Here is a 26,274-nt window from a genome sequence, read left to right on the forward strand (position 1 = left end):
AATATTCCACAAAATGGAAACTTACTCAGTAAGCAGATTTTAAGGACTAGGTAGAAGTCTATTAGTTTTGAATTAAAGCCAAAGATTTTTAAAAAAATGAATGTAAAAACATGTCTAACAAGGTTTGAAAACAATAAAACACTTATCCCAAATACTAATTAAATTGCATCTGTTGCCCTTTTTTCTTTTTTTGCAGTACTGATCAACATTTTATAGCAAATACCATTTGGCTCAGCTATTATACTTCAAAGAATATTACCCACAGATATACAGGAGGTTTCCATTATCTAAGTATAGCTACAAATGGAAAAAGCCCATTTAAAGTTAATCCACTTAAAATAAGGACTAAAATTTCATAAAGAGAAAAAACAACTAAACTGGGCGTTTTCTTCAAGACTTACACAGAAAATGAGTATAAAGAACAAACCATAAAAGATGTTAAAGATTTTGGGCGAAATTTGGTGGCAAAATTAATAAAAGCATGAATTCAATCAGTGAACATTTACTGAGGGCCTATAAGTAAATATAGTAAACAAAGATACAGTATTGAGCAAGAAGACAAGGCTCCCATTTATTTCCATGGAGTTCTCATCCTAACAGAGCAAGACAGACATCCTTCACTTCATTTTGACTTTCACAACACAATCATAAAGAAAAAAGCTCATTTCTGCAAAAAATAATTAACGGTATCATTAAATATACCCAAGGACTCTTACTGAATCCACTGATATTTAAACCATAATCTTTTAAAGCCCCTATTGTGGCATTCTTGCAGAGGTTTTCTCCTTCAAGTATTAGCTAGTCTTGTTTGTCAGGAATTTGTTTTTGCCAGGAATTTGAGGAGTTTAGTTATTTTGTCCACTTTCACTAAATGGTGCACCTTTGCCAATATTTACAATTGTACTGATTCATCACCTCCAATAAATACCCCACTATCTGAAAAGAAATGACACGAGTGTTAAGAATGTATACATATATGGGGTGGGGGCCTTGAGAATTAATTCCTTAGGTGTAAAGTTAATGATGAATATTAGTGCCTATTTTCATTTTCCTCTGCAACTAAAGGCACTTGGAGAGTAAATTTTCCAAAACAAAGATTCGAGGTTCTCTGTACAAAACAAAAATATATGTACCTTTTTTTTTGCAACACCAATTTAAAAGTAAAGCCAGGAAACTACTCGAAAATTCCATCAATAAGAAACTGGTTGAATTAAGGAACATTCACAAATTATGATAAAGAATGTGACAGCTCTATATGTAACAAAGTGCAGAGATGTACAACATTATTAGAAAAAAATCAAGGATGTACAGTGTGAATGCACTTGTGTAAAAACAGCTGCATGTGTTACTTTTACAGGCTTTTATATGTTAAAATTTTCTGTGTGAACACAAGAGAAACTATTAACATTGATTAACGCACATCAAGCTAGTCTCAAGTATGTATTTTTGGTAAACGACTCATAAATAAAAAGTCTGGATTTTAAAAATATTCATGTTAAAAGTACCACTAGGAGCTTGGGGACCTATGCTATCTATGCACCATATCAACAACAATGAAACACATGCTCAAGCTTACTGTACAAAGCAGCGATTATGGAGGAGGACACAGAATAGTGAACAAATTCCTTTACCTCTCTGAGCATCTCAAGCAGATACTACTGAGGTGCTCATGTGAGCAGTGTGGTGTGAAGACAAGAAACAGTTTTAAACAAGTGGTTCAGCCAACTTAGTCATTTCAAAAATGCGAACGCCTACTTATGTGCACTCAGTTTGCACCCTGCTAGGTGCTTAAACATGATGAACAAGACCAATCTGGTTACTATCTGCCCAGGAACCTCTAATCTAGTTTAAGAGAGACTGACCAAATAATCGCAAAAAAATATATGTAAAATTGAAACTGTGCTACAAAGATGATTCTTTGGAAATTGAGTTTAAGAGGTGGAGATTGAGTTTAAAATGTATAATAGCTCAACGTGTTTTTTTTTTTCTTTAAGATACAATTGTGGTAGGCTAGCAGGTCACCTTAATCTTTTTTTTTTTTTTAATAGAAGATAACCATTCCTAAGAGGGGAGAGGGATAAATTGGGAGATTGGGATTGACATATACACACTACTATATATAAAATAGATAACCAATAAGTGCCTACTGAATAGCACAGGGAACTCCACTCAATACTCTGTAATGACCTATATGGGAAAAGAATCTAAAAAAAGAGTGGATATATGTCTATATATAACTGATTCACTTTGCTGCACACCTGAAACTAACACAACATTGTAAGTCAACTATACTCCAATAAAAATTTTAAAAATTTAGAAAAAAAGAAGATAGCTATTCCTAGAAGATTACCATTCTTTCTTGAATTCAGCTTCAGAAAGCTTCCACAGATGAACTCTTGTATGTTTTCTTTTATAAGACAATGAAAGTTATTTACTCCAGCTGTCAAATTCAGTGATGTTCAATGTTAAATATTTTAATTCAGGTCTACACAAGTACTTCTACCTCTGGTCCTTGGTTGTTCTGTTTTATCTGGTATATTTAATCCTATAAATCTAATCAAATGACTTTGGAAAAAATACATATATATCCCACCTATGTTTGCATGCCTACAGAAAGCTTAGCTTGTTACTTCAAGCAACTGTAACTCAAGTCATCATTATTCATCATCTATTTTTCTGTGAGAGTTACTTAAATTGTAAATATAGAATACTTGTGGAGCTAATATTTTAATATGTCCCAACATCATCAAGTTAAAACAAATGACTGTTTTTCCAAAGACAGAAATGTTAAGGAAAAAACCCTACTTTAAAAAGGGCACATATTTAGCATAATTTACTCAATAATTATTTACTAAGCTACTTAGTCCATGCCTGCAAGTGCTAGGTCCTGAGGATACTACAATGAATACGATACATCTCCTATTTTTTTAAGGCGCTCAGAGTGTAGTGGTAGAAAGTGGAAAAAAAGAACAGGATTCAGCATAATGTGTGCCATAATGAACAGCACATAGGATATGCTGTGCAAGATCAGAGAAGATAGAAACCACCTTTGCCTGTAAGGCACAAAGTCTCCACAGAAGGAATATTTATGGTAAGTTCTCAGGTCAGCCAAAAGAAAGTGTTTGGGTGTGCCTCCTTTAACTGGGAACATCTAAAAACACAGCTATTTAAAAATGGTTTTTAAGGATACTGATTGAATCACAGGGTCACATGACAATTTCTATATTCAAAGGACTTTGTGTCATGAATCTCAGGCTTATGATAGGTAGGAGAAAGAAGATTAAATGGTTCTTCCCACCTCAAAATAGAACTCCAAATTCATCATTTATGAGTAGGCAAAGCAGATTTTAATCTAATATTGTGTGGTCAAAATGTTCACAATAAATTTGACTGGAAACCATATAATATTATGTTAGAATTGGAAAAAACTGAGTCTTTGACACCTTTAAAATTATAGTTAAAGGAATAGTGTATAGAGACATGCAGGCAAAAAACCAGAGTGTCTCTTTGCTAAACAAATCTAACAGGTGTAAAAAGACAAATGCCCAGGAAAGAACTTGCATCATCAGCCTTAAAATTCCGTCAGTAGATCAACATGACAAAGAATCACACTTTATTTAAATTAAAGAAAGAAAACAAAGACTCTACTGACTACATGCAAAAGTCAGATTCACCTATCTGAATCCAATAGATAACAAGATCAGACAAACCTCTAGAAAATGACATACAACAGAATAAGCTTGACTTATTTCTTGTATTAGTATGCTATCAGGTTTTAAAAAATTAAAGTCATAAAAAAACTCTACATACGAGCCCAATTTATAAATCAATGATGCAGCAAGTCTGCAGCTATCAAAATTGCTTCCCTTTTGGCTACTAGCAAAAAGCTAAATAAAGAAGTGATTTTTGTTTATTTCCTAGTTAGGTAAACCAAAGAACTCTGAAGCAAAATTATCTGACAAAAACGCTTCGCTTTCAGCTCAAGTTAGAGGGTAACTGACGCCAAATAACTACCTGAAATGATTAGGCAAATCCTAGGATTCTCACAGGATAATGTTTCTAAAAAACTGAAATCAACAGTAAATTATTTAATCAACCTATTGGTTGATAAAAGGTCAGGATACAATTCAGGTCTTAAAATATGAATGGCATCAAATCCGCATTTCAGGTGGAGAAACAGAAGGAAAAAATAAGAGTAAATGGTTAGAACTTGCCCAAGGAAGGTCACAGAGTAAGTAGCAAAACTAGAAGCACACTCAGATTCTTAACTCCAAGGAGACTGTTCTCTTCCTGACAGTAATGACATGTATATGGTTCTTTCCGTAAAATTTAGACAGTGAAGTCAGATGACTTGCGTTTCTGAGTTAAACAGACGTTGCCCTTTTAAGAGCCAAATTTCGCTCTATCTTCTCTTTTTAAAAGCATAAAATTCCTTCCAACATAAAATACAAGAGAATTTAGATAGAAAAATTGTAAACAATAATTTAGTTTTAATTAGGTACATTAATAATTTAGCATTAATTTCCTCTTATTCATTCAGAATGTAAGGAAAAAGTACTCATTTTTTACCCCTTGTAGTCTTATTTCCTTTTAAAGAAAGCTACCAGTAAGTATGAGCACTTATAAAAGCATTCTTGTAAACATTTTAAAAAAAGCACTATCTACAATCAAATACAAATTTCCCAGATTTCTTTAGAGTCTGAAGAAAAGAAGTGGGCTTTTTAAAGGAAAATGCTTGCGACTGTAGAGGTCTAAGGATAAACCAGGCATTCCCTTCAACAAATTAAGATGCATTAAATGGAAAAATGTTGATAATGAAGACAGGCTACTTTACCCACTTCAGACAATTTATAATGCAATTAAAGGCAGCAAAGTAACAAGATACTATGAAATGCTCTTCAGATCTCTGCAAGTCACTAGTGTAAGGTGAAATAGTGGCATGTATTCTTTATCTCTTTATTTAAAGTTTACTAAATAAGCCAAGCCATTAATCCAGGTTCAGCCTGTACATCCTATTCTGATGGCAAATCTACGTGCTTCTGATGAAATGTTTATGCTCTTAAACTAAGTTTTAACGTCTATCTTTATTTTGCTTTAAGAATCAAGTGTTATGTTTATTAAGGCATGCAGTCAGGTCTCTTCAGCTCCCGGTCTTACCTGCTGAATCTTCCAAATCAATCAGTTTGGGCATTAAGCTTTCAGGGAGTTTTTCCGGTAAGTCGTAGCCATTCTTCCTAGCAACTACCAGATGAAAAGCAGCACAAAACTCATCCAGTGTCAAGGCTCCATCTTTATCAAAGTCTGAGAGTTCCCTAGAAGAAAAACTTCTTATTAATATAATCATATTCTGCTTTGACTCCCTTTAGGTCTCAAAAAGGAGAGAAATCCTTTCCCAGAAAATTGCAATCTATAATTTTTAAAATTCCATAGATGGACAGATATGTAATAAAACAAATATAGCAAACTGTTAACTGTAGGTAGCGGGCATATGGGTGTTCAAGGAACAATTCTTTAAACTTTTCTGTATGTCTTAAATTCTCATAATAAAATGCTGAAGAAACAGTCCCAACAAATAAAGTCACCAAAAACTGACCTTTACCCCATATGCATTTTTAGTAACAGGATTTAGTTAAAGCTAGGCTTAGTTAGTAAGTCACTGAAATTTTTAAAAACTGTTTTTACTGTTATCAAATTTCTACATGTATGCACTTTAAGGCATCCAACAGAATTACAAGGCTTGATACAAAGAAAGAGCAGCCCCACCCTGATGTCGATTTTCTGGTTGCAGATGCAACCATTTTTCATTCATTACCTTAAACTACATAAATAGCATGCATATATTGCTAGTTCTTGATTTTTCGGTTTTAGGCATTATCTACCTACTTCCTACCATAGCATCCTATGCTTCTAAAAACCTTAATAACAAAATAATTTAGAATGTAAAGAAATACACTGATATACAGTAGAAATAACATTTGTTTATCCAATAATTGTTTTTAAAAAATAATTTGTGATTGTAATTTGTGTTTTAATGGCTAATTTCAACTACACAGCAGCTATCCTGAGTCTCAGTCTATATTTAAATGGCAGCTAAGCATGTCCTTAAGATCACGCCTTGGTATAGGACTTACTAAACTTGTTAAAAAACAAATGTGATAAACATAACCATGTATGAGCAAACTAGCTTTTATTCCACACATTATGCTTTCAACAAGAAACAGGTGATACAGCTTAAAGAATTTTATAACCCATTTTAAAGAACTACTACAGTGTTATCACTTATTTCTCTTCTAAAGAGTGAGAGAGAAGCTGGCTATTATAAGGCAATACTGAGTACTTTGAGAATACTCTTGAAAAGGTTACTCTAATAGTTTATTTTTTAAAGTTCAAAAATCTACCTGCTATAAACTCCTCTGAAACAACCCACATTACCCAACTAATGATATACCACACTTACCAAATATGAGAAAGTTCAAGAATAGGAAGTTTTGATTTTGTAAAAAACTCTTTAGCTGCAGATCCTGAAATATTAAAACAGTGTTGTTTAATGTTATTCTGAACTTACAGCTCCAAGAATAAAATGTGAGGTAAGAGTCTTAAGACTTTTGTCACTGAGAAAAAGGTAACCGTAACATGTGTACATGCCATGTTTTTGGTTTCCAGCGATTATAAAGTTTTTAGGCAATTTGAGAATTAATTTATCCTTTATAATCTCTGACCAATAAAACCATGTTTTTGAGATTATGAAATTGAGATTGTCCTATCCCATCTAGAAGAACTTCTGTTTTTAACAACTCACCTGGAATAAATCCGTTTAGATCAGGCTGAATGGTTTTAAATTGATTTACATAATACTGTCTTTGTTCATCTGTTATTTTCCAGGGATCGTCATAACTACTGGATTGCCTACGAATTTCATTGGCAGTTGTAGCTGATGCTACAGTTCGTACTGTTGTCTGGTCCTGTAATGAAACATTTTTTCCTCAGTACAGCATCTATCTATATGATTACATGGACCAAGATCGCTAGGTTACTTATCTTTGAAAGTAAAACTTTTTGTGGATGTTTAAAAAATAAGAAGTCTTCACAAACTCATCAGCAAACCACATATTTGTTATATAGGTTATTAAACGTTTTTGCACAATGATTATATAAATGTGTAGAACGACAGCAATATGTAAGCAACAGAAAGTTATGTGAAATGTGCCAAGAAAGCCAAGCAAATATATTCCTAGATGCAGAAACCTTTCAAAGCTTCACTATGGAATTAGCAAGAAAATCAGCCAAAACTTTCAGTGAAACATTCCAATGAAAACAGACTTGAAGAAAACGCACAGAGTTCTGGTTTTTTTGTAAAAGAGTGAACTTGCATTTATAAAATTTGCAACAGCAAAATATGAAAACAATGACTGCAGCAATACTCTGAATGAAGCAAATAAAAATGCAATACCAATAAAATGTCACACCTGGACAGAAGCAGGATGCATGGTTAAAAGAGTACTGGTTGGTGGAGTATCTGCAAAACTGACCCAATTTTCTTGAGGTGGAGGTGGAGAATGCCCTGACCATACTGCATCACCAGCAGAAGAACCTAAAAGCAGAATGGGTAAACATGCTGACTCATTTTTGGAGGAAAAAAATAAAGTTACAAGGTTTTTAATGATAACAAATCACCACACACACATAAAAGTTTTCTTTTAAATGCTAACTTTGAAGAAATGTTAACAATTTCCAAAATGGAATCTTTTCTGTCAATTTAAAATTATACCTCATTTGGTATAACCAATTTATTGCTGTAATAAGCAATATAGCAGCAGAATCATTTTTACAACAAAGTGTACTTCCCTTCACTAATATAATCTATACTTAGGAATATATCCCTAGGAATATTTATTTATTCATTTTACCCTTCAGAGAATCTGATCCCAGTAAACTTTTGTCTAAGCATCATAGATATAAATAAATGCAATTACCACTCTTCAAAGTGATATATCTACTTAGAAACTTTCACAGCTGGCTTTTGCTTTTTAAGGCACTTAACATATAATTAAAAATTGACTTGGAGGCAACTCTTAAAGGAACATTATCAAGTTTTCTTCAATTTACAACCCTTAATAAATGTTACTTTAAAAAAATTTCTAAATACCTGATTGTGCTTCACCAAAGGGAGACCAAAATGGCCCAGGTCCTGCAAGAGGCCTCTCACTGTTTCCTCCACTGGGATGGCGGCTGTGCTTCCTCCATGTGTGTGGAGAAGTTGGTGGAGACTGCTGTGGCGAAACTACTGGGGATACAGGTTCCTAGAAAGAACATCATTACTTTAAAATTTAAATTTTAAGGTAACATTTTCATTACCAAGGCACTCAATAAATGTTTCAGTGTAAGCATTAGCACAGGACATCAACTGATAGCATTTACATGCACGTGCTTACCTGCTGATCTGCAGATGTACGAGGCTGGCCAGTATCATGGCTTGTGGATCCCTTTTTCACTTGCCCCCTGCCCGGTGGTGGGGGAATTACACCAGAATAAGACCCTTGATTTTCAGAATCTGAAGAATATGAGGCTGCATGACGAGATTCCTGTTCATTCTTTGAAGCAACAAATCTTGGCAGAGGAAGGTCCTTTACTGTTAACCACAAAAATAAGTATTACTTCAAAATAAAAAAAGGTATACACACGAAAAACTAAAATAAGAGATGAATTTGACATTAGAAAGAATTTTTGCAAAAACGGATACAGAAACAACAGGCACAAAATGTTTACCTCTACAAAATTCAGATCATCTCTCTTAGATTGTTTAGGGAAACTCTAACCTAGAAAGAAGTAACACCAAACTGTCCTTAAGGAGTTAAGCTGTATTAAATGTTCATTGCATGTCTGGCCCTATGCTTGTACTTTATATCTATCTCGTCTCATAACCATTATCAACCCCATTTTACAGAGAAAGAAACTGAGACTCCAAGATACCAAGGTCATTGACAGTTAGGATTTCCACCCAGGTGAATCGGACCCCGAAGCCTAGGCTGTTTCTACTCACACTGGTTCCCTAAAGGAAAATGTTAGAGCTCTAAGCGAAATAAGAATATGTCACTAAGTTTGAGACTAGATTAATCTAGACATTTTCATTGCAGAAATTCCTGAAAACAACTTACTGTTCACCTACCAAGGACACAGAACAAGGTGTCAGTTATACCCACCCACTTCAGTCTAGCTTATGACACTCCTACAGGCAAATATTCTACATTCAATTTTAAGTAGAAAAGAGGATAAAAGACTGAGAATTTCTCTGCACACTTTTAGACTAGAACAATACAGCACCAAAACCATTTTTAGAGGAAAGTGTACTTCCCTCCACCATGATTACCAGAATTTCTCTTTAGAATCTCCACATTAAGAAGGGAAAACATTGTTTATTCAGCATTTATATAAAGGAATTCAAAATTACCTGCAAAGAATGTAAACTCTCAACTCCAGAACAATGATATGTGGCAAACCAGAGCTCCACAATGAAAACCTCTGGATGACTAATAAACTGAGCTGGTACTGAAAACTATGTTATAAAAATTCTAACATCAGAGAAAACCTCAAGTTTTCTCTTGCCTGCCTTTCCTATGAAAACCAAAGAACTCTGCATTTAAGTGCCTACCTTTATAGAATTTCCATCTACTTCGGCATCAATGAGCCTCCAAATAACAGAAAAACAAATTATCCTAGGTGACATTTGTAAGGTGGTTAGATGCTTGTATTTGGGTTTTAGTCTGCCAATATTTTTAATACTGTGTCTTTCAATCAAAATTTTGGTTAACTAATACTTTCTAATTTCAAATGGAGCTTTCATGGCTTTTCTAAACAGGAAAACACAAAGTATAATGTTGTTTTATACTTAGTTAGTAGAAAAGAATATAAGGAAAGCATATATGAAGATGGGCGCTATAATTCATCATTTACCTTGATAAAATTATTCATCTAAATTCTAAGCAATTTTTAGTAAATTAATTTTTAAAAATCACCATTTTAACAGTTTTTATATTACCATCAAATATGTATGAAGTACATATATGCCATAACAGAGTTAAGACAGACATATTTTTCTAATATTAACAAATGAAAAGAGCATGGTAGTAAAAGACATGACACTAACTCAACGTCACAAATACCACTGAAACATCAGAAAGACTCAACAGTTCTGACTTTACTTCATTTGTGATTAGAAGTTCATTTTCATTTCAGTTACTAATATATTCTGTATTTACCTGTATTTATACTTTCCACTCTTAAAGGGAAGCCAGACTGGGCAACAGCTACAAGTTTCAAAGCAATATAGAACTGACTTCTTCCAAAATAACCAAGTCTAGTTGCACCACAAAGCTCCATAATCTATAAAAGAACACAATGTTAACATTAAGAATTATGACAATAATTCTCCACATAAGCAGCTATCTAACTTCTGTTTATCACTTCTCCAAAATACATAGCTGACATATGGTATATTACTCTCAACTGACAACCAACTTCCTCAAGTTTCAGGTTTAAATGTTTGAAAATAAAAAGGCACTGACCTTACAATAAGAGGGTTATCACTCTCCTACGTATTAAAATTCATGTGATAAGTAACTACATTTTATTAAGAATCACATCTTTTAGAAACAAATGTACCATCTACTCTTCTTCATAAACACTGTGCATACAATAGGGCCAAAAGTTTCTGCAACTAACAGATTATTAAGCAGCCATTTAAAGTAAGTCATAAAATGACATACTAAGTGGGAAAAGGCAGGAGGCAAAATTTTAACTACATAAACAGAACTTTTAAAACAAACAGATATATAAAAATTCTACCAACAAATTTGTGAGGTGAGATTAACAGTATGGTTTTTTTCCCCTCTTATTTTCCAGATTATATTTAATGTGGTTATACTACTTTTCTTTAAAACAACAATTTTTGTTTGTTTGCTTTTTTTTTTTTTTTTTTAAAGCATGAAGGCTTTCAAGGATCATTCTAGTCACTCAACAAGTATTTCTCGACTGGCTACTACAAGTTTCAGACTAGAAAAGAGAATTTTGAATTACAAGATTAAATTATAATTCCCAAAGCTGGAGTAACATCTACTATACAGACATCATAAAGTAATCTTAAAACAAGCACTAAGTATCCTTGTCTCAGCTTCTCAAAAAATTCAACTTCTTGTACAAAGGGAACATATTTTGTCTATTTTCTTTTTCCCAAAACACTCAAAGGAAGATTAAGGTACCTGAGACGCTGTGGTACTAAATCAGAAGTATTTACTAGAATTGCAAAAAAGCAACTGTCACTGGTTCAGCAACATATCACAATAACAATAACCATTTGTTTACTTGCACAAGGAAAAAATACAGTCATTTTTGCTATGAATAATCAGCACAGGAGGAAGTTGCTGTTCTGCCACTAAGGGGCAGTGATGTTGGAATTATCAGGCCAGGAATTTAGAACTATGATTAATATGTGAAGGGCTCTAATGGATAAAGTAGACACCATACAAGAACAGAATAGGCAATATAAGCAAAGAAATGGAAATCCTAAGAAACCCCCCCTCCTCCCCAAAAAAGCTAGATATCTAAAACACTATAAAACAAAGAATGCCTTTGATGGGCTTAGTAGACTGGACATGGCTGAGGAAATAATCTTCGAGCTTGAGGATCTCAGTAAGACCTCTAAAACTAAAAGAGGAAAAAACAGAACAGAATATTTGAAAACTGTGGGACAACTACAAAAGGTATGACATACATGTAATAAGAAGACAAGAAGGAGAATAAAAAGAAGATTTACTTGAAACAATAATAACTAAAAGTTTCCCCCAAATTAATGCCAGAAACTGAACCACTGATCCAGTAAGCTAAGAGAACACAAAGCAGAATGAATGCCCAAAAAAGTACACCTAGTCCCTTTACAAAAATTAACTCAAAATGGATCACAGATCTAAATGTAAAGCATAAAATTATACAACTGCTGGAAGATAACTTATGTATTCGGGGTGCTTAAGAAAAAGTGGTGTTTTTTTTTTTTCACCTAATGGAATAACACTATTAAGAGTTTTTGTTTTGTTCTGTTCTTAATGATTTGTGACTTTTTCCTTTTTGCCAAGGTAGCATTTTTGCTCTATCAGCAGTCTTTCTAGTCATTGCCTTTATACCTTGTACGCCATGGCTTAGAAAAGGAATCAACCTTTTAATACTGTAGAAAACAAGAATAAATAGTTCTTTAATAATAACTCGAAGAGGTCTCCAATGAGCAAAATGTACACAAGCATCATTTTTTACTTCTGATACACAAAATATGGACATGTTGGGGAAAGGGCTAACATTTACTGAGTGCACACAATGCTAAGCACAGTGCTAAATACTCAAGGTGTTCCCATCTAATCCTAAAAATAATGGAGTAGAATTGCTATTTTTATCATTTTACAGGAGAAGAAAGAGAATCAGACTGGCCAAGTAATTAAGGCCAGAGGGCTCAAAAAAGGGCAGAGCTATAATTCAAAGTCATGCTTTTAATCTTCTACCAAGACAGGCTGTCCACTGTCCTCTTCCTAGAATAATGTCAGCTGCCTCAGAGCAAGTACCCTCAGCAAGTCCTAAAAGTTGAGTGCCTAGTACAAAGTGACAATGAAAGAGTAGTTTAAATGCACTAGGAAGGTTCTTTAATCCTATGCTCAGAACATGAGGTACAGGGAATTCTAACAACAAGAAAGGTATATGGAAGTTATTTGAGAATTTCAGCTTGAATCTACGAGCTGAATTATAAAGTAGAAAAATGCAAAAAAGTGGAATGAGGAATATATTGAAACTATACATAATACTAAGAATCAATACATCATCACTGAGAATACTGTCAAAATTCTCTCCAAAATGAAATTTTATGAATGTTTAATAAAATATAATAGAAAGTAAGATCCTCCCTTTATAGTCACTATCAAGTTAAAATTGAGAAGGTGACTCCATTGCTTTCATTTTTATAAACATTCTTTAATTTAAGTTGGACTGGGTCAATGGACAAGCCGACTGTTTTTGCTGGCTTAAAAGCCCAGGCAGTTTGGTCTACCTACATGCACAACGCTGGCTCCCAAGTCAGTCTAACTTTTATTGTTTCATTAACTTGTTAGACTTGTCCCCACACCTCTCTGTGACTCATCAGCTTTACCGACATGGGAATAACTTGTAATGGAGACTCAGGTTTACTAGAGAAATTAGAGGAAAACAGGGAACAATTACACTGAATACCTATTATTAGGAAGACTGTTTACTTCTTGTCCCACTTAACGCTCAGAACACTCCTCTAATGTTGGCTACCATTATCCCCAGTTCATAGGAAAGGAAACTGAGGTTAGTAGGTGGCAGTCAGGGTTCAAAGCCAGATTAGTCTGAGTCCGAGGCCTCTCTTCCCAGGTGCCTCCAAGGCATAGCTAAACAGAACTCTCAACATGGCATGTTTATGGGGCAGTAGTTCCAAAATGTATTCCAAAGAACACCAGTCAAGGTAAATGCTCTGTAGTTGAATAAACATATATTATAGCCCCCTTGGCGACTTCACAATGCATTTTTAGTTCATAAGAGGCACTAAAAAATCCTACAGCCTAGAAACAAACCTCTATTTGGTTTAGTATCTATTAAAATGCTTTAGAACTAGTGGTCCACAGATCAGATGCTCTGTATAACACACTTTGGGAATCAATGCTGTTTAAGAGCCCAGAGTAGTGATATTCAAACTTTTTGGTATCAGGATCCCTACTTATACATGCTTAAAAAAATTAAAGAGGACTCCCTCAAAGCGTTTGTTTTTGTGGCTTGTATTTATTGATATTTACCATATTAGAATTTAAATTGGGATATTAAAAAAATGCACCTATGAATTCGTTTAAACACAAGAATAATCCTATCACACGTAACATAAAATTTTACGAAAATAACTTTTTTCCAAAATAAAAAATTGAGAGTACATTGTTTTATATATATACAAATTTCCTTAATGTCCAGCTTATGAGAAGATTAATATCTGCTTCTGTATTTGATTCACTGCAATATGTTGCTTTGTTTAAAGACACTCACTTCACACAGGTATGTGTTGGAAGACAAAGGACAGTTTTTTTTATTTTTATTTATTTATTTATTTATTTTTGGCTGCCTTGGGTCTTCGTTGCCATGTGCAGGCTTTCTCTAGTTGTGGCAACAGGTTACTCTTTGTTGCGCTGTGCGGGCTTCTTGTGGCGGTGGCTTCTCGTTGTGGCGCATGGGCTCTAGGTGCTCAGGCAGTAGTTGTGGCACACAGCCTTAGTTGCTCCACGGCATGTGGAATCTTCCTGGACCAGGGACTGAACCCGTGTCCCCTGCGTTGGCAGGTGGATTTTTTTTTTTTTTTTTTTTTGCGGTACACGGGCCTCTCACTGTTGTGGCCTCTCCCGTTGTGGAGTGGAGCACAGGCTCTGGACACGCAGGTTCAGTAGCCATGGCTCACGGGCCTAGCCACTCCGCGGCATGTGGGATCCTCCCGGACTGGGGCACGAACCTGTGTCCCCTGCATCGGCAGGCAGACTCTCAACCACTGTGCCACCAGGGAAGTCCCAACAGAGGGCAATTTAAATAGCCTTTTCAGATAAATCTGTTATCATTTTTTGATACCATACCAAAACTCTACAAGTGCTAGTTGCTTAAAGGTTAGCTGCAATATAGAATCCAAAGCCATATTAATAAACTCTTTTGCATACTCTTACATTAAAAATCCATTGGTGTATCTGGTGCACTGCAACCTGCTTTGGTCATATGTAAACTACTGGTTCATAGTCATGCAGATCTTCCAAATGTTGACACATTTTATTTACAAAATATTTTTTAAAATTACATTTGTTAATATCACCACTGGTCTCATCAGAAAAGTCATTAAATACTGGGAAGCAGTCAAACACATGGTTGCAGCTAAGTTTTCCAAAATCCTGATTTTTGCCAGAAAGCTCAAATTTTATATCATTAGTAACAAATAGCATTAGTTGTTTTCCCTTAAGTGACAGTCATACTTGCTTCATTTTCAAGAAAATCTTTGCCCAATACCCAAGTAAGCTGTTCCTTCAAGAAAAATGGTGCTCCATAAAAAAAAAAGTCAGTACAGCTCACAACTCAAACAATAAAATAAGTACTTTTCCTCAAGACAACCATCATTCTTCAGTATGCAGCAAATGTGCTTTATGCATACTTCCCACTGCATCACACAAAATACGAAAAAAATATATGCTCAAGGGTGAAGATTTAATAAAATCAGGGTTTTTTTTCCTACATAGAACATTCTTCAGTGAAATTGGTTTCTTTCTTGTATGGCAGTAAAGAATACAATACTATTACAGTTTGGTGACACTGCATTGATTTGTGCTAAGGAGTCAGTTTTACCCACCACTTCTTTTGCATTACCAATGCAAAGGTCAACACAGGATTAAAAAAAAAAAAGCGGGGGAGCAGGGAGGAATAACATATTAGTATTATTATGAAAATATCAGACCAGGGCTCTGCAGATCAAACTCTGAGAAATGCTATTATAGAGCACACTCTCTATATGGTAGTGATAGAAGGACCTCTTGCTTTGATGTCAATGCTACATACTCCCTGCTCGAGAGCAGCCACTGAAAACACAATGTCTACAGGCGCAAGCAAGTATACCATAAATCAGTGAAACTGGCCAGATGGGGGATGTAGTGAGGTAAGGTGAGCAGGTGTGATAAGAGCAGCTGCTATTCAGCTCTAGCTAACTGCTGCTATAGAAGAACATCTGTCAAATGATGCCATCTTCAGATTTTTGTAAAGCTGGAAATCTGGAATATTCTATGATATTGTTCTCATTTTTAAATGCTAATGTGGATCCAGATAATTTTTTTAAATATGCAGATCAACTAAAACACCTAGATCACATATCTACATATTCTGTCTCAGAGAGTATTCTATAGTTACTAGAAAAATGGCATAAAATAAATGGCAAAAACTACAATAATGTTCCTTCAGGTCCTCTAGCAAGCAGGGTAGAAAAAAGTGAGACCAAGTTTCATGAAAGATAACCATATATACAGGTATTATTATATATTAACCTATCCTACTTATATAATGGTCCTAGAGTGTTTCAGCTGAGACTCTGGAAGCCCCCCCAAATTATTCTCAGGTCATTAATTCAGGTCATTAATGAATCATTATACAATGGCTTTATATAAGATCTTGTTATCTAGCAAGTGACTCAAAGTACTGAGACAACTGAAGAATAACCAAGGGAAATTAATTAAAAGAAAATGCATTATTTCATCCTTCCCTGGAGTGTCAGGTCCAGTCCTTATACACACCCACAGTATAACTAATACAAGAACTCTAAAACACCTCTTCCTCCTTTCCTTCAATAAGTCAAGACTGCTCCCACTTCAAGGACTTTGCACTTGCCGTATCCGCAGTTTGCCCCTCAGATCTTTGCTTGGCTACTTCCTCGGTCATTCAGACCTCAGCTCAAAGTGCAATCCTTCCTCTGAGTACCCTACTGTTATTTATTGTCAACATCTCCCAAAAGAATGAGCTTCCAAGGAACAGAGAAGATCTCTTATATTCCCACCACTTAAAACAACTCCTGATTTACAGTACCTATATACATTTGTTGGTTGGATACATGAATGAATGAAATATTTTTGAATCAACTTTGCTGCAGTCTCCTTCTACTCCTATACAGACTACCAGATTAACAAACCTAAAGTATAGCTCTGAATAATGTATATTATATTTAAAGAACAAACTCATAAGTCTAGCACTCAAGACTCTGTAAAATTGTCCCAAACTGCTTTTCTAGTCTTACTTCGGTCAATCTAGAGACTGGGCTCACCTATCTCCATATTTTTGCTTTTCTCTCTCACCAGATCACTCTGTAACCTATGTCTGCCTATTAAAATTATACCCTTTCTTCACAAACCATCATAACAGGCTCCGCCTTCCTGTAACATCTGCTATCCATATGCAGATGACTTTTTCTTTCTTTGTACTAGTACTCCAGCTTCTACCATTTGAGTTACTTGAGTTACCTGTGTAATTAGGTTAACCACACTGCACACTCCTGACACCTCCTCCCTCCATTAAACTCCTTGTGGGCAGAGACCATGACTTAGTCATACTGGAACCCCCCGAAAGATCTGGCACTGTATTTTGCCACTTAGTGCTGAAGAGAATTGCTCTCCCATGGTGCCCACATCCTCCTGATTTACCGAATTCATTCTGTTAGTCTTCATTTGAATTAAATCTTTCTTACTAGGAAAGATCATTTTTACCATTCCTTTAAAAATGAAACATTTTCTAATAATAAACATAGTTTGCGTTGTCCAATGTAGTTTGGATTACACATGATCCATCCATGCATCTTTGCTGCAGTACACTGTGGCAAGTAGAAAAGGTCAAGAAAAAAAAAGTCAATGGCAAAGAAGATAAGGGCATACATCAAAGCCCAATCATTCCAACATGACTTAATTCCCTTTCAAATACTGCTGTCAACACAAAGCATGTTTCACCTGTTTACAAGCTATGTGGACATATTAATCTCTAGTATTTTCCTCTGTTACGAAAACAATTTAATTTAAATGCTTAGCATACTCCAACAAAGTGGGCAACTCATCCATTACTGGATTCATGAAGCATGTTTGCATTCCTAAACGACTCTAGCTATCACTCTGTGACCAACTCCACAGCCAATTTCCTACTAAACTCAGGTCTGAAGTGAAATGCAATCTTACCAACCCCTTTGAGATACTTAGTTGCACTGGGGCAAATATCTAATCTCACTTTTACTATATTACTTTCTTATCCAAAACCTTTAATGCTTTTTGCTTTGCTTATACAACGCAACTCTTTTTTTTTTTTTTTTTTGCGGTACGCGGGCCTCTCACTGTTGTGGCCTCTCCCATTGCGGAGCACAGGCTCCGGACGCGCAGGCTCAGCGGCCATGGCTCACGGGCCCAGCGTCTCCGCGGCATGTGGGATCTTCCCGGACCGGGGCACGAACCCATGTCCCCTGCATTGGCAGGCGGACTCTCAACTCTCAATAGCAATATCAGAATTTTCTTGCGCCCTTACTATATATCAGGGACTGAAATATCAGATAAGTACTAAATAAGTAATAATCCCCTTTCTACACTACAAGTATTTGCAAAAGGTATATTTTTCAGTGTAAAGAAAAACTACAAATGTCTCCTATAACTTTTCAGCAGAAAAAAGTTCAAATATATTATACAAGTTCTTTTTCCCTTACTAATATTATCACAGGAATTCATCAAAGAACATACTATAACAATACAGATAACTGCTACAGGACTTAGAAGCTTAATACTGGAAGGCAGATTTCATTCTGCCCGCTAAAACAAGGAACCATAAAGAATGTACTGAGGGACTTCCCTGGTGGTGCAGTGGTTAAGAATCCGCCTGCCAATGCAGGGGACACGGGTTCGAGCCCTGGTCAGGGAAGATCCCACATGCCGCGGAGCAACTAAGCCCATACGTCACAACTACTGAGCCTGCACGCCACAATTACTGAGCCCGAGTGCCACAACTACTGAAGCCCATGCGCCTAGAGCCCGTGCTCTGCAACGAGAAGCCACCCAATGAGAAGCCCGCGAACCACAACGAAGAGTAGCCCCCACTCGCCGCAACTAGAGAAAAGCCTGCGTGCAGCAACAAAGACCCAAGGCAGCCAAAAATAAAAGTAAATAAATAAAATTTTTTAAATTTATTTAAAAATTTAAAAAAAGAATATTGAGTTAATTACTATAAAAGAGGACAGAGGTTAAAAAAAAGAGGACAGATGTAGATTTTAAAATTTTATGAAGTTCTTGACTTGAACTTCTGAATGGTATAGGTAATTAAAAAGATTCCTCTTAGCAATATATCTGATTCCTAATGCTATAATTTTACTCGCTTTGGGCAATATAAACTCCTTTTGACAGTCAACTATGGTAAGAGTAGTACATACAGACCAATAAATATTTTATTGCTTATAATCAGTATCACAGTCATTAGTTGTCTAAAGAAATAAAACATTTCTGACAGCCTCAAATGTAAAGATTCTAATATGAAAAATTATATGACTGCCTATAAAGTTTACTGGTAGTTCAAGTCCCCACGTCCAATTAAAATAATTTTTTGTATTACATACTTAACCAAAAAAACTTAAAACTGAAATATAGATTAAAGGTAAGAAAGGATAAAAACAATAAAAATACAAAAGTGATTTGAAAAATCCCACAAACCATCTAAAACTTAGGCTTAAAGTAGTAGTGTTTGCCTTTAGAAAATATTATTGAGACATGGAGATAATCTAGTAAAATCAATCTGGCCAATAAACTATACTTAGGGTGACCACAAAATTTACATCCAACCTGAGACATTTGCAAGAGTGAAAGGGAGTACTATTTATAAGTATGCCTGGACAAGAGGCATAAGCCAGGATTGTTTCAAGCAAAGACAGACTTATAACTTGCCTTTCCAAAACACCTTTAAAGATAAATGATTCCATTTAACCAACAGAAGGCAGAAGGTTACAGGAAAAGCCAACACTTAAAACATGTTCCCTTACAATATGTCATATTGAATATTAATCTTAATTAAAGAGTAACATTTTTCAGAAACCAGTACTAGTAATCAAGCCCCTCTGTTTTCTTACATGGAGACTTAACTGACTATTCTAGAGCTACAGCAACTCTAGTTTACCAAAATTTTAAAAATAATAATAAAAGTTAAACATTTAAACATGGGCTGGGCATCATTCTAAGCACCTTATAAATTAGCTCATTTAGTCTTCATAACAGAAACTTTCATCCCTGAAAGACAGAGACTTTTACTGCTATTTTACAGATAAGAGAACTAAAGGATAGAGGTAAAGTAACCCACCATGGTTCAAGGAAATGGGGAAGCGGAGGATTCCAGGGCATGTTCTTCTCTACTGCACTATGTTACCACTACAGCTCCTTTACTGGGAGGACTGGAAGCCCATGACTTTCCCTAAGTACACAGAATAGAGTGGAGCTCTAAAGTGTCTGCACTCAGTGAGTAGAGTTAGAGTGAACAGGGTTAAGCAGTTGTGATGTAATTTCTTGTACATTTTTCTCTATTACTGGCAAGTTGTCAGTAAAACACAGGCCTGGGAAATATCTATTACTTGTTTTGTTTGTTTACAAATTTATTTATTTATATTTGGCTGCGTTGGGTCTTTGTTGCTGCGCGTGGGCTTTCTCTAGTTGCAACGAGCTGGGGGGGAGGGGTGCTACTCCTCGTTGCAGTGCGCAGGCTCCTCATTGCAGTGGCTTCTCTTGTTGCAAAGCACGGGCTCCAGTAGTTGTGGCACGCCAGCTCAGTAGTTGTGGCTCGCAGGCTCTAGAGCGCCAGCTCAGTATTTGTGGCACACGGGCTTAGTTGCTCCGCGGCATGTGGGATCTTCCCAGATCAGGTCTTGAAGCCGTGTCCCCTGCACTGGCAGGCTGATTCTTAACCACTGTGGCACCAGGGAAGTCCCTCTATTACTTGTGATAAAGAGAAACCCATTTATCCCACTCTTAGGATAGTGTTCTAACCTGTGCTATGGGCTATTGAAGGTTATTAAAGGGTGAGGATGACAATAATGATTATGATGGTAGTTAACACTGATGGTGTACATACAATGTGTCAAGCACTGTTCCAAGCTCAGTAACATATTAACTAACACAATCATCCTAACAACCTTATGAGGTAGGTACTTCTTTCAAAACAGAAAACTGATACGCTGGTGAGCTTGCTCAAGGACACACAGCAAACAACAGAACTTGGATTGAAACCCATGCACTTAACCACTACATTATTTCATAGCAATTGTATTTTCCCAGTGGTAAATTCATATAATAAGCTGTGCTATACCAGAGTTCTACTATGTTACATCATAAAACAAGAGTTGTTAGTTTTGACGACTAGGTCACAGAATCAAGTTTTGATAACTGTTTGCTATGTGAATATAGGTAAGTTACATAATATGTTTTGTTTCCTCGTAAATAAAAGGCAAATGTTAGATTCTACCTCTAAGATCCCTTCTAGTGAAAATATTATTTCTCTGAATGAAAATTTTATATCAAGTCTGTAACCACAATACAAACTATCCTCTGAAAACGTCTGATTTTCAAAAATCTATTTCTGCCAAAGTACCAGACAAGATTATTAGTTACGTGCTCCCTTTTAAAAATGATACATATTTAAATATGAATTGTTATGATGAGCAAAAAATATAAGGAATTAATTTCACTGTGTTGGGGATTTAAGTAGGAATAATTAAGTCACTTGCTAAACTTTGTCCTGTAAATCTGCCTCCAAAGGAAAGATATCTGGTGTGAAATTCAAGCATCGGTACTTTTGCTTTGTAAATGAGTGTTTTATCATATTTTTGTATTAAATATTTGATAACAAAAAACTTTCTGCACTCTAGTTTTTTATTATGCCTTAAGGTCAATTTTCCCTTTTATAGGAAGAGAACCAGTGTTATTACTCAAGAAAAATAGGAAAATGACTTGGCTTACCACATTTGTTTTATAACCGACATTTAGGAACATAATGCACAGAGTAAAAAACAAACACTACTTGTCCTGAAACCAGGTGTATCTTAGAAAATAGATAAAAATTGAAGAACAAAAGTAGTACTAAATATAACCATTCAACTAATATGAACCCATGGTACTGCCTTTAAAAAATGCTGATAAAGTATACATATCAATATCAAATGTTCCATGGCATTTTACTCAATTAGAAAATGCTATAACATACAGAAGTTCATGATGATTCAACATCAGACCCCCTCAGTCCTTTGGGGCTTATCTGTCTTCCTTTGAGTTTCTTTAACTGCACGCTGTAATAATTGGGTGGTGGCTCAGAGTAGTTTTGCTGAAGACCTCCTTATTCTCCCTTGCTGGTTTACAATGATGCTAGTACCAAGATGCTTTACACTCAGTAAATCTTAATGAACATATCAAATATCACAAAACACCTTCCATCCCCAACTCAGGATGGTAAGAACAAAGGAAAAATAGCCTCAGGATCTTCCAAAAAGCTACATTCTTTCTAAGGAAATAATAATAGTAATAACTAATAGCTATATAGCACTACTCCAAATATCAGGCACCGTAGTATTCTACTTATCTTACAAATTCATTTAGTCCCCAAAACAATCCTATACAGGTGCTAAGTTATTCTCAATATGCAGATGAAAAAACTAATGCCCAGAGAAACTAAGGCCCAGGGCAGTGAAATACTTGCTTGAGGGTCAAAAATACTAAGAATTCAACTGCATCTTTAAAATTCTATTAAAGATTTTTAGTTAACCAAATGAGGAAATAAACAACAAATTATCAAAATTGATGATGAAAAAGCTACTATTTATTGAGTGGTATACCAGTACTTATTTAAGACAATCCTCAAACAATTTAAGAAGTAAGCATTGTTACATTCATTTTATAAATCAAAACAGTGAGGCGAAGAGAAAGTCCTTGTCCAAGGTCACAGACTAGAAATCAGCAGGGCCAAGATATGAACCCAACTCTGAGAAACTCCAAAGCCTGGCTTTTTCCATTATGCGTTTCCCAAACTTCAGATTCTTGCATACCACCATCACAAGCTCTGCCATGTCTACAGGCCACTTGTGCTATTATGTTCTTAATATTTCTTCTTTAAATCAAGACACTTTAAAAACTTAAATTTATTTTAGAAGGAAAATGTATCACTATATAAATGGAAATTAAGTATCACCTGAGATAAATAGAAAATAACAAAAACAGTAATACGTTCAATGAAAACAAAACTGTCATTTAATTTCAGCCAAAATACCACTGTCTGCAAAAAAACCTGTTCTTTATTAAGAGAGTTACCTGTGTTAGAAAGGTGTTAAAAACTTACAAGTAACAAACCGAAACTTCCTCCTTAATCAGATTTGAAAAACAATTCAAAAGGAATAGCTCACTATGTGCTTTCGCATTTGTTGGGTACATAGCCCACACTTTGGGAAACAAATCATAAGGCTGCTCTACTGCCTCCCTTTAATTCAGTATGCAGCCATGTCTGCAGTCTTTCTTGCACTCGTAACATTTTAGAGAATGCTCTAACAAGAAACATAGGCACACTGTTATAATTAGTAGCCACAGAAATGCCTCAGCCTCAGCAAAATGCTCCCCTCTTAAGTACGCACAATGTTCAAAGTACACAGTAGGCCCTAGGAGGCATGTAAAGTTTTAACACACATCCCCTATTCTTAAGAAACTTCTAACCTAGCTGAAAACATAACATACAAATGACAAAGATAAGCTATTATGTAAGGCTGTAATCTTATACACTGAAATGGTTGGTGTTTTGAACACAAGTTTTGCCATCTGATGGAGCTGGATCTGAATTCCAGCTTATGTCAAGCATGTAGCCTCTGGAGCCCCAGGTTTCTCAGTTATAAAACGGAAATAATATATATTCTCTAAGTTTAAAATTAAACATATGCCAAATAGTTCAATACCTGACCCATAGCAGGTGCTATGTAATTCATACTTGTATCTGTAAGAATTAGAGAGAAGTTACTATGGGTTGGAAATATTTGTTAGGAAAAAAAAAAAAAAAAAGCCTAACCTGGATGTTAAAGAATGGACAGGTTTTTGGGTAAGTCAAGATGGGCATTCAAACTGGGGGGGTGCCAACAGGTCAAAGTAGGAATTGTAGTGTGGTTAGGTAGTAAACTGGACCAAACTAGATGGAGAGGGTTCTAAATGCCAGACTAATCTTTACTGAGCACTTCTGAAGAGTATCATATAAGTTTTCAGAAATTCGCTTTTTTGTTCTTTAGCAATTACAGAAAACCTAGTTAAGACTTAGGAGGCTACTGCAGTAGTGTAGCAATAACATAGTCAGAGCTCAGAAAATAATTAATGCAAAGGACAGAAAAGGATGATTGAGATTTTTCAGAGAAAGAAAATCTCAAGGACTTTGTAGGCTGAATGTAAGAAAAGGGGTCAAAGCTGACTCTACACAAGAGAAAGACACAGTAGGAAGATAGGATGCTTAAAGATATAAAATAACATAATAATTTAGCATCACAGAGAACAAAAAGAAGAGATAATATCCACCAAGAATTAATTCAGTATCAATTACAAGGGAGATGATAAAACAGAATGAAACCTAAGAAAATATTACGGGACTTGGTGGCTAGGATAAAGGTGAACCTTAAGAATATCTTTTTTTTTCTTTTTTTTTTTTTTTAAGGGGTAGGGTAGGAGGAACAGAAAAAAGTTAGGCTACTAGTACAGACAGTAGAGAAGAAATCTGGGCCATTTGTTACTTGGCAGTAAAAGAAAAATAGGAAGGCAGATAGATGGGTGTACAGTCAAATAAATAACACAGGAAGCAAAAAGGAACACTATTAGAAAATAACCATTATACAATACAATTAGTAATTTTGGCAATTCTGTTTTTTCCCTTTGTTAGGTGTGAGAAACACAAGTTTGGATTCACTCCAGAAACAAGTCTTAGGAGTAATCTACAGAAATGTGATTAGGGAAGTAAAAGATTTCTATCTCTACGAGTTTTAAATTGTGGGTAGTAATAGAAAACCTAACTATAAATTCCTTTCCTCTGGTTATTAAATCCTCAGCTTCCTGAAGGCAGGCACAGAATACAGTAGGTTCTTAGATTTCAAAGGTTAACATCAGTAGTTTCTACTATTCCTGTGAGATTTACATTGACCGTGACAAGTAGTATAATCTGTAACTGTGACACGGCACAAATCTCAATGGCCTGTGCTAGGGAATGTGCAATCGCTGTCATGTGAGTGTACCCAGCACCCTCCCTCTAAATGGATTTGTGGTCTTCTCCTTTCAGCCAGGTACACTGGAACTGGACAGAAGCTGTGCTTTATTATATTTTATAAAGAAAATATAAGCAACAGTGCCAAGATTCCACCATGATTTATTTTAGTTGCCAATAAATTCCTATTTTGTTTCTTTTAAACTTCTTACATTCTGCTATTAAAAAAAAAAAGAATAGGGAAAAAAGCATTCTGAAAGGGAGGGAGAGGGAACTGGCAATGTTGGTCAGCAAAGCTGCAAAGTCAAAACTCTGAGAATTCTGTGCTATTTGTTCCTGTTCTTGCTGCCTCCTTCTCTTCTCATGCCCAGAATACTGACTGGGGTGGGGAGAGAGTACCCATAGCACTAGCAGTGGAACATCCAAGGCTGCAAGCTTCACCACCCGTACTTTTTACTTTCCTGGGTGAGGACCCCAGAAGTGCCTTAATTCGTCACCCCAATCACATCCATATATGCACAGCAATAGCAGAGCTAAGCAACTGGCTTCCCTAAATAGTTAGCTCTGTTTTATAAACATCTACTATGTGCTTTTGCTGCTCTAGATAATCATGAGGTCATGAAAGAAAAGAAACCTGAATGTTATTTACGGTTTACTTATAATATTTACTTATAATATTGTTGGGATGTAAATATCCTGGAAAAGCAGTCAAGCAATGACAAACGAACAAAAAGCAGTAACAGTGCAAAACACATACAGAAGGATAGGCAGGAGGCAAATGAGAGTCAGAGAGAAGGTAAGGTTGTTCAAATGACATTTCCAAACATATAAAAACTAAGGCACGTTTTTAATAAAAGGGGGAGGATGGAAGCACGGAAGCCGGGGGAGGGTACCGCAGATGAAGAAAGTTAACATGATGAGGAAAAAAAACCTAACAAGTAACTGTGAGAAACAGAAAACAGATCTGCTAGAACACAAAGTCCACGTTAGAAGAATAATCAGAAACAAGATTGTGAGAAGTGGGAGTGAGTTGGTAGATAACTTTTAAGGCTGGGTAAGCATGACTACTCAGATTTGATATGCTCTCCCTACTGCCAAGCATTTTACGAGAATGCTATGTTTTCCTCCAAAAGAGTCAACTAAATTAAATGAGAAACTACTGACCTGTTTCCTTATTTAGATTACTTATCTACCACTATTTGCTAGTTGTCATGTTCAAGAATTAGAAATTATACTTCTGAAAGGCAGAGAATCTCATGTGAGTTTATTACTAAACTATGGTATCTTTAAAAATAAAAAATTAAAAACATCCTTGAGGTACAATGGCTTAAAGAACAGTTATTAATATGCATGCTCACCATATCTGACTAAAGCCACCTGAACAACTTCAAAAGTATTAATATTAACTGGCTTATTCACAGTCTAACTGGAAGATCTATATAATCAGGTCTC

The 26,274-nt window shown here is 35.5% G+C and overlaps 1 protein-coding gene across 7 annotated transcripts in view; it reads right to left on the reverse strand.

The window, feature by feature from the left end:
• REPS1 (RALBP1 associated Eps domain containing 1) overlaps nt 1–26,274 on the reverse strand; it is a 72,358-nt gene that overhangs the window by 31,004 nt on the left and 15,080 nt on the right. For 6 of the 7 annotated variants that reach the window (XM_060283588.2, XM_030853340.3, XM_030853339.3 and 3 more), the window contains exons 2-8: nt 10,257–10,380; nt 8,433–8,629; nt 8,147–8,300; nt 7,467–7,591; nt 6,800–6,962; nt 6,458–6,521; nt 5,158–5,312 (exon numbers count right to left, since the gene is read on the reverse strand). In XM_060283588.2, coding sequence (XP_060139571.1) covers nt 5,158–5,312; nt 6,458–6,521; nt 6,800–6,962; nt 7,467–7,591; nt 8,147–8,300; nt 8,433–8,629; nt 10,257–10,380 — 982 coding nt within the window. The remainder of the gene's footprint in view (nt 1–5,157; nt 5,313–6,457; nt 6,522–6,799; nt 6,963–7,466; nt 7,592–8,146; nt 8,301–8,432; nt 8,630–10,256; nt 10,381–26,274) is intronic. The other variant, XM_060283587.2, reaches the window with a different exon arrangement.

The sequence above is a fragment of the Globicephala melas genome, chromosome 14 (assembly GCF_963455315.2).
Source record: "Globicephala melas chromosome 14, mGloMel1.2, whole genome shotgun sequence".
NCBI classification, from domain to species: domain Eukaryota; kingdom Metazoa; phylum Chordata; class Mammalia; order Artiodactyla; family Delphinidae; genus Globicephala; species Globicephala melas.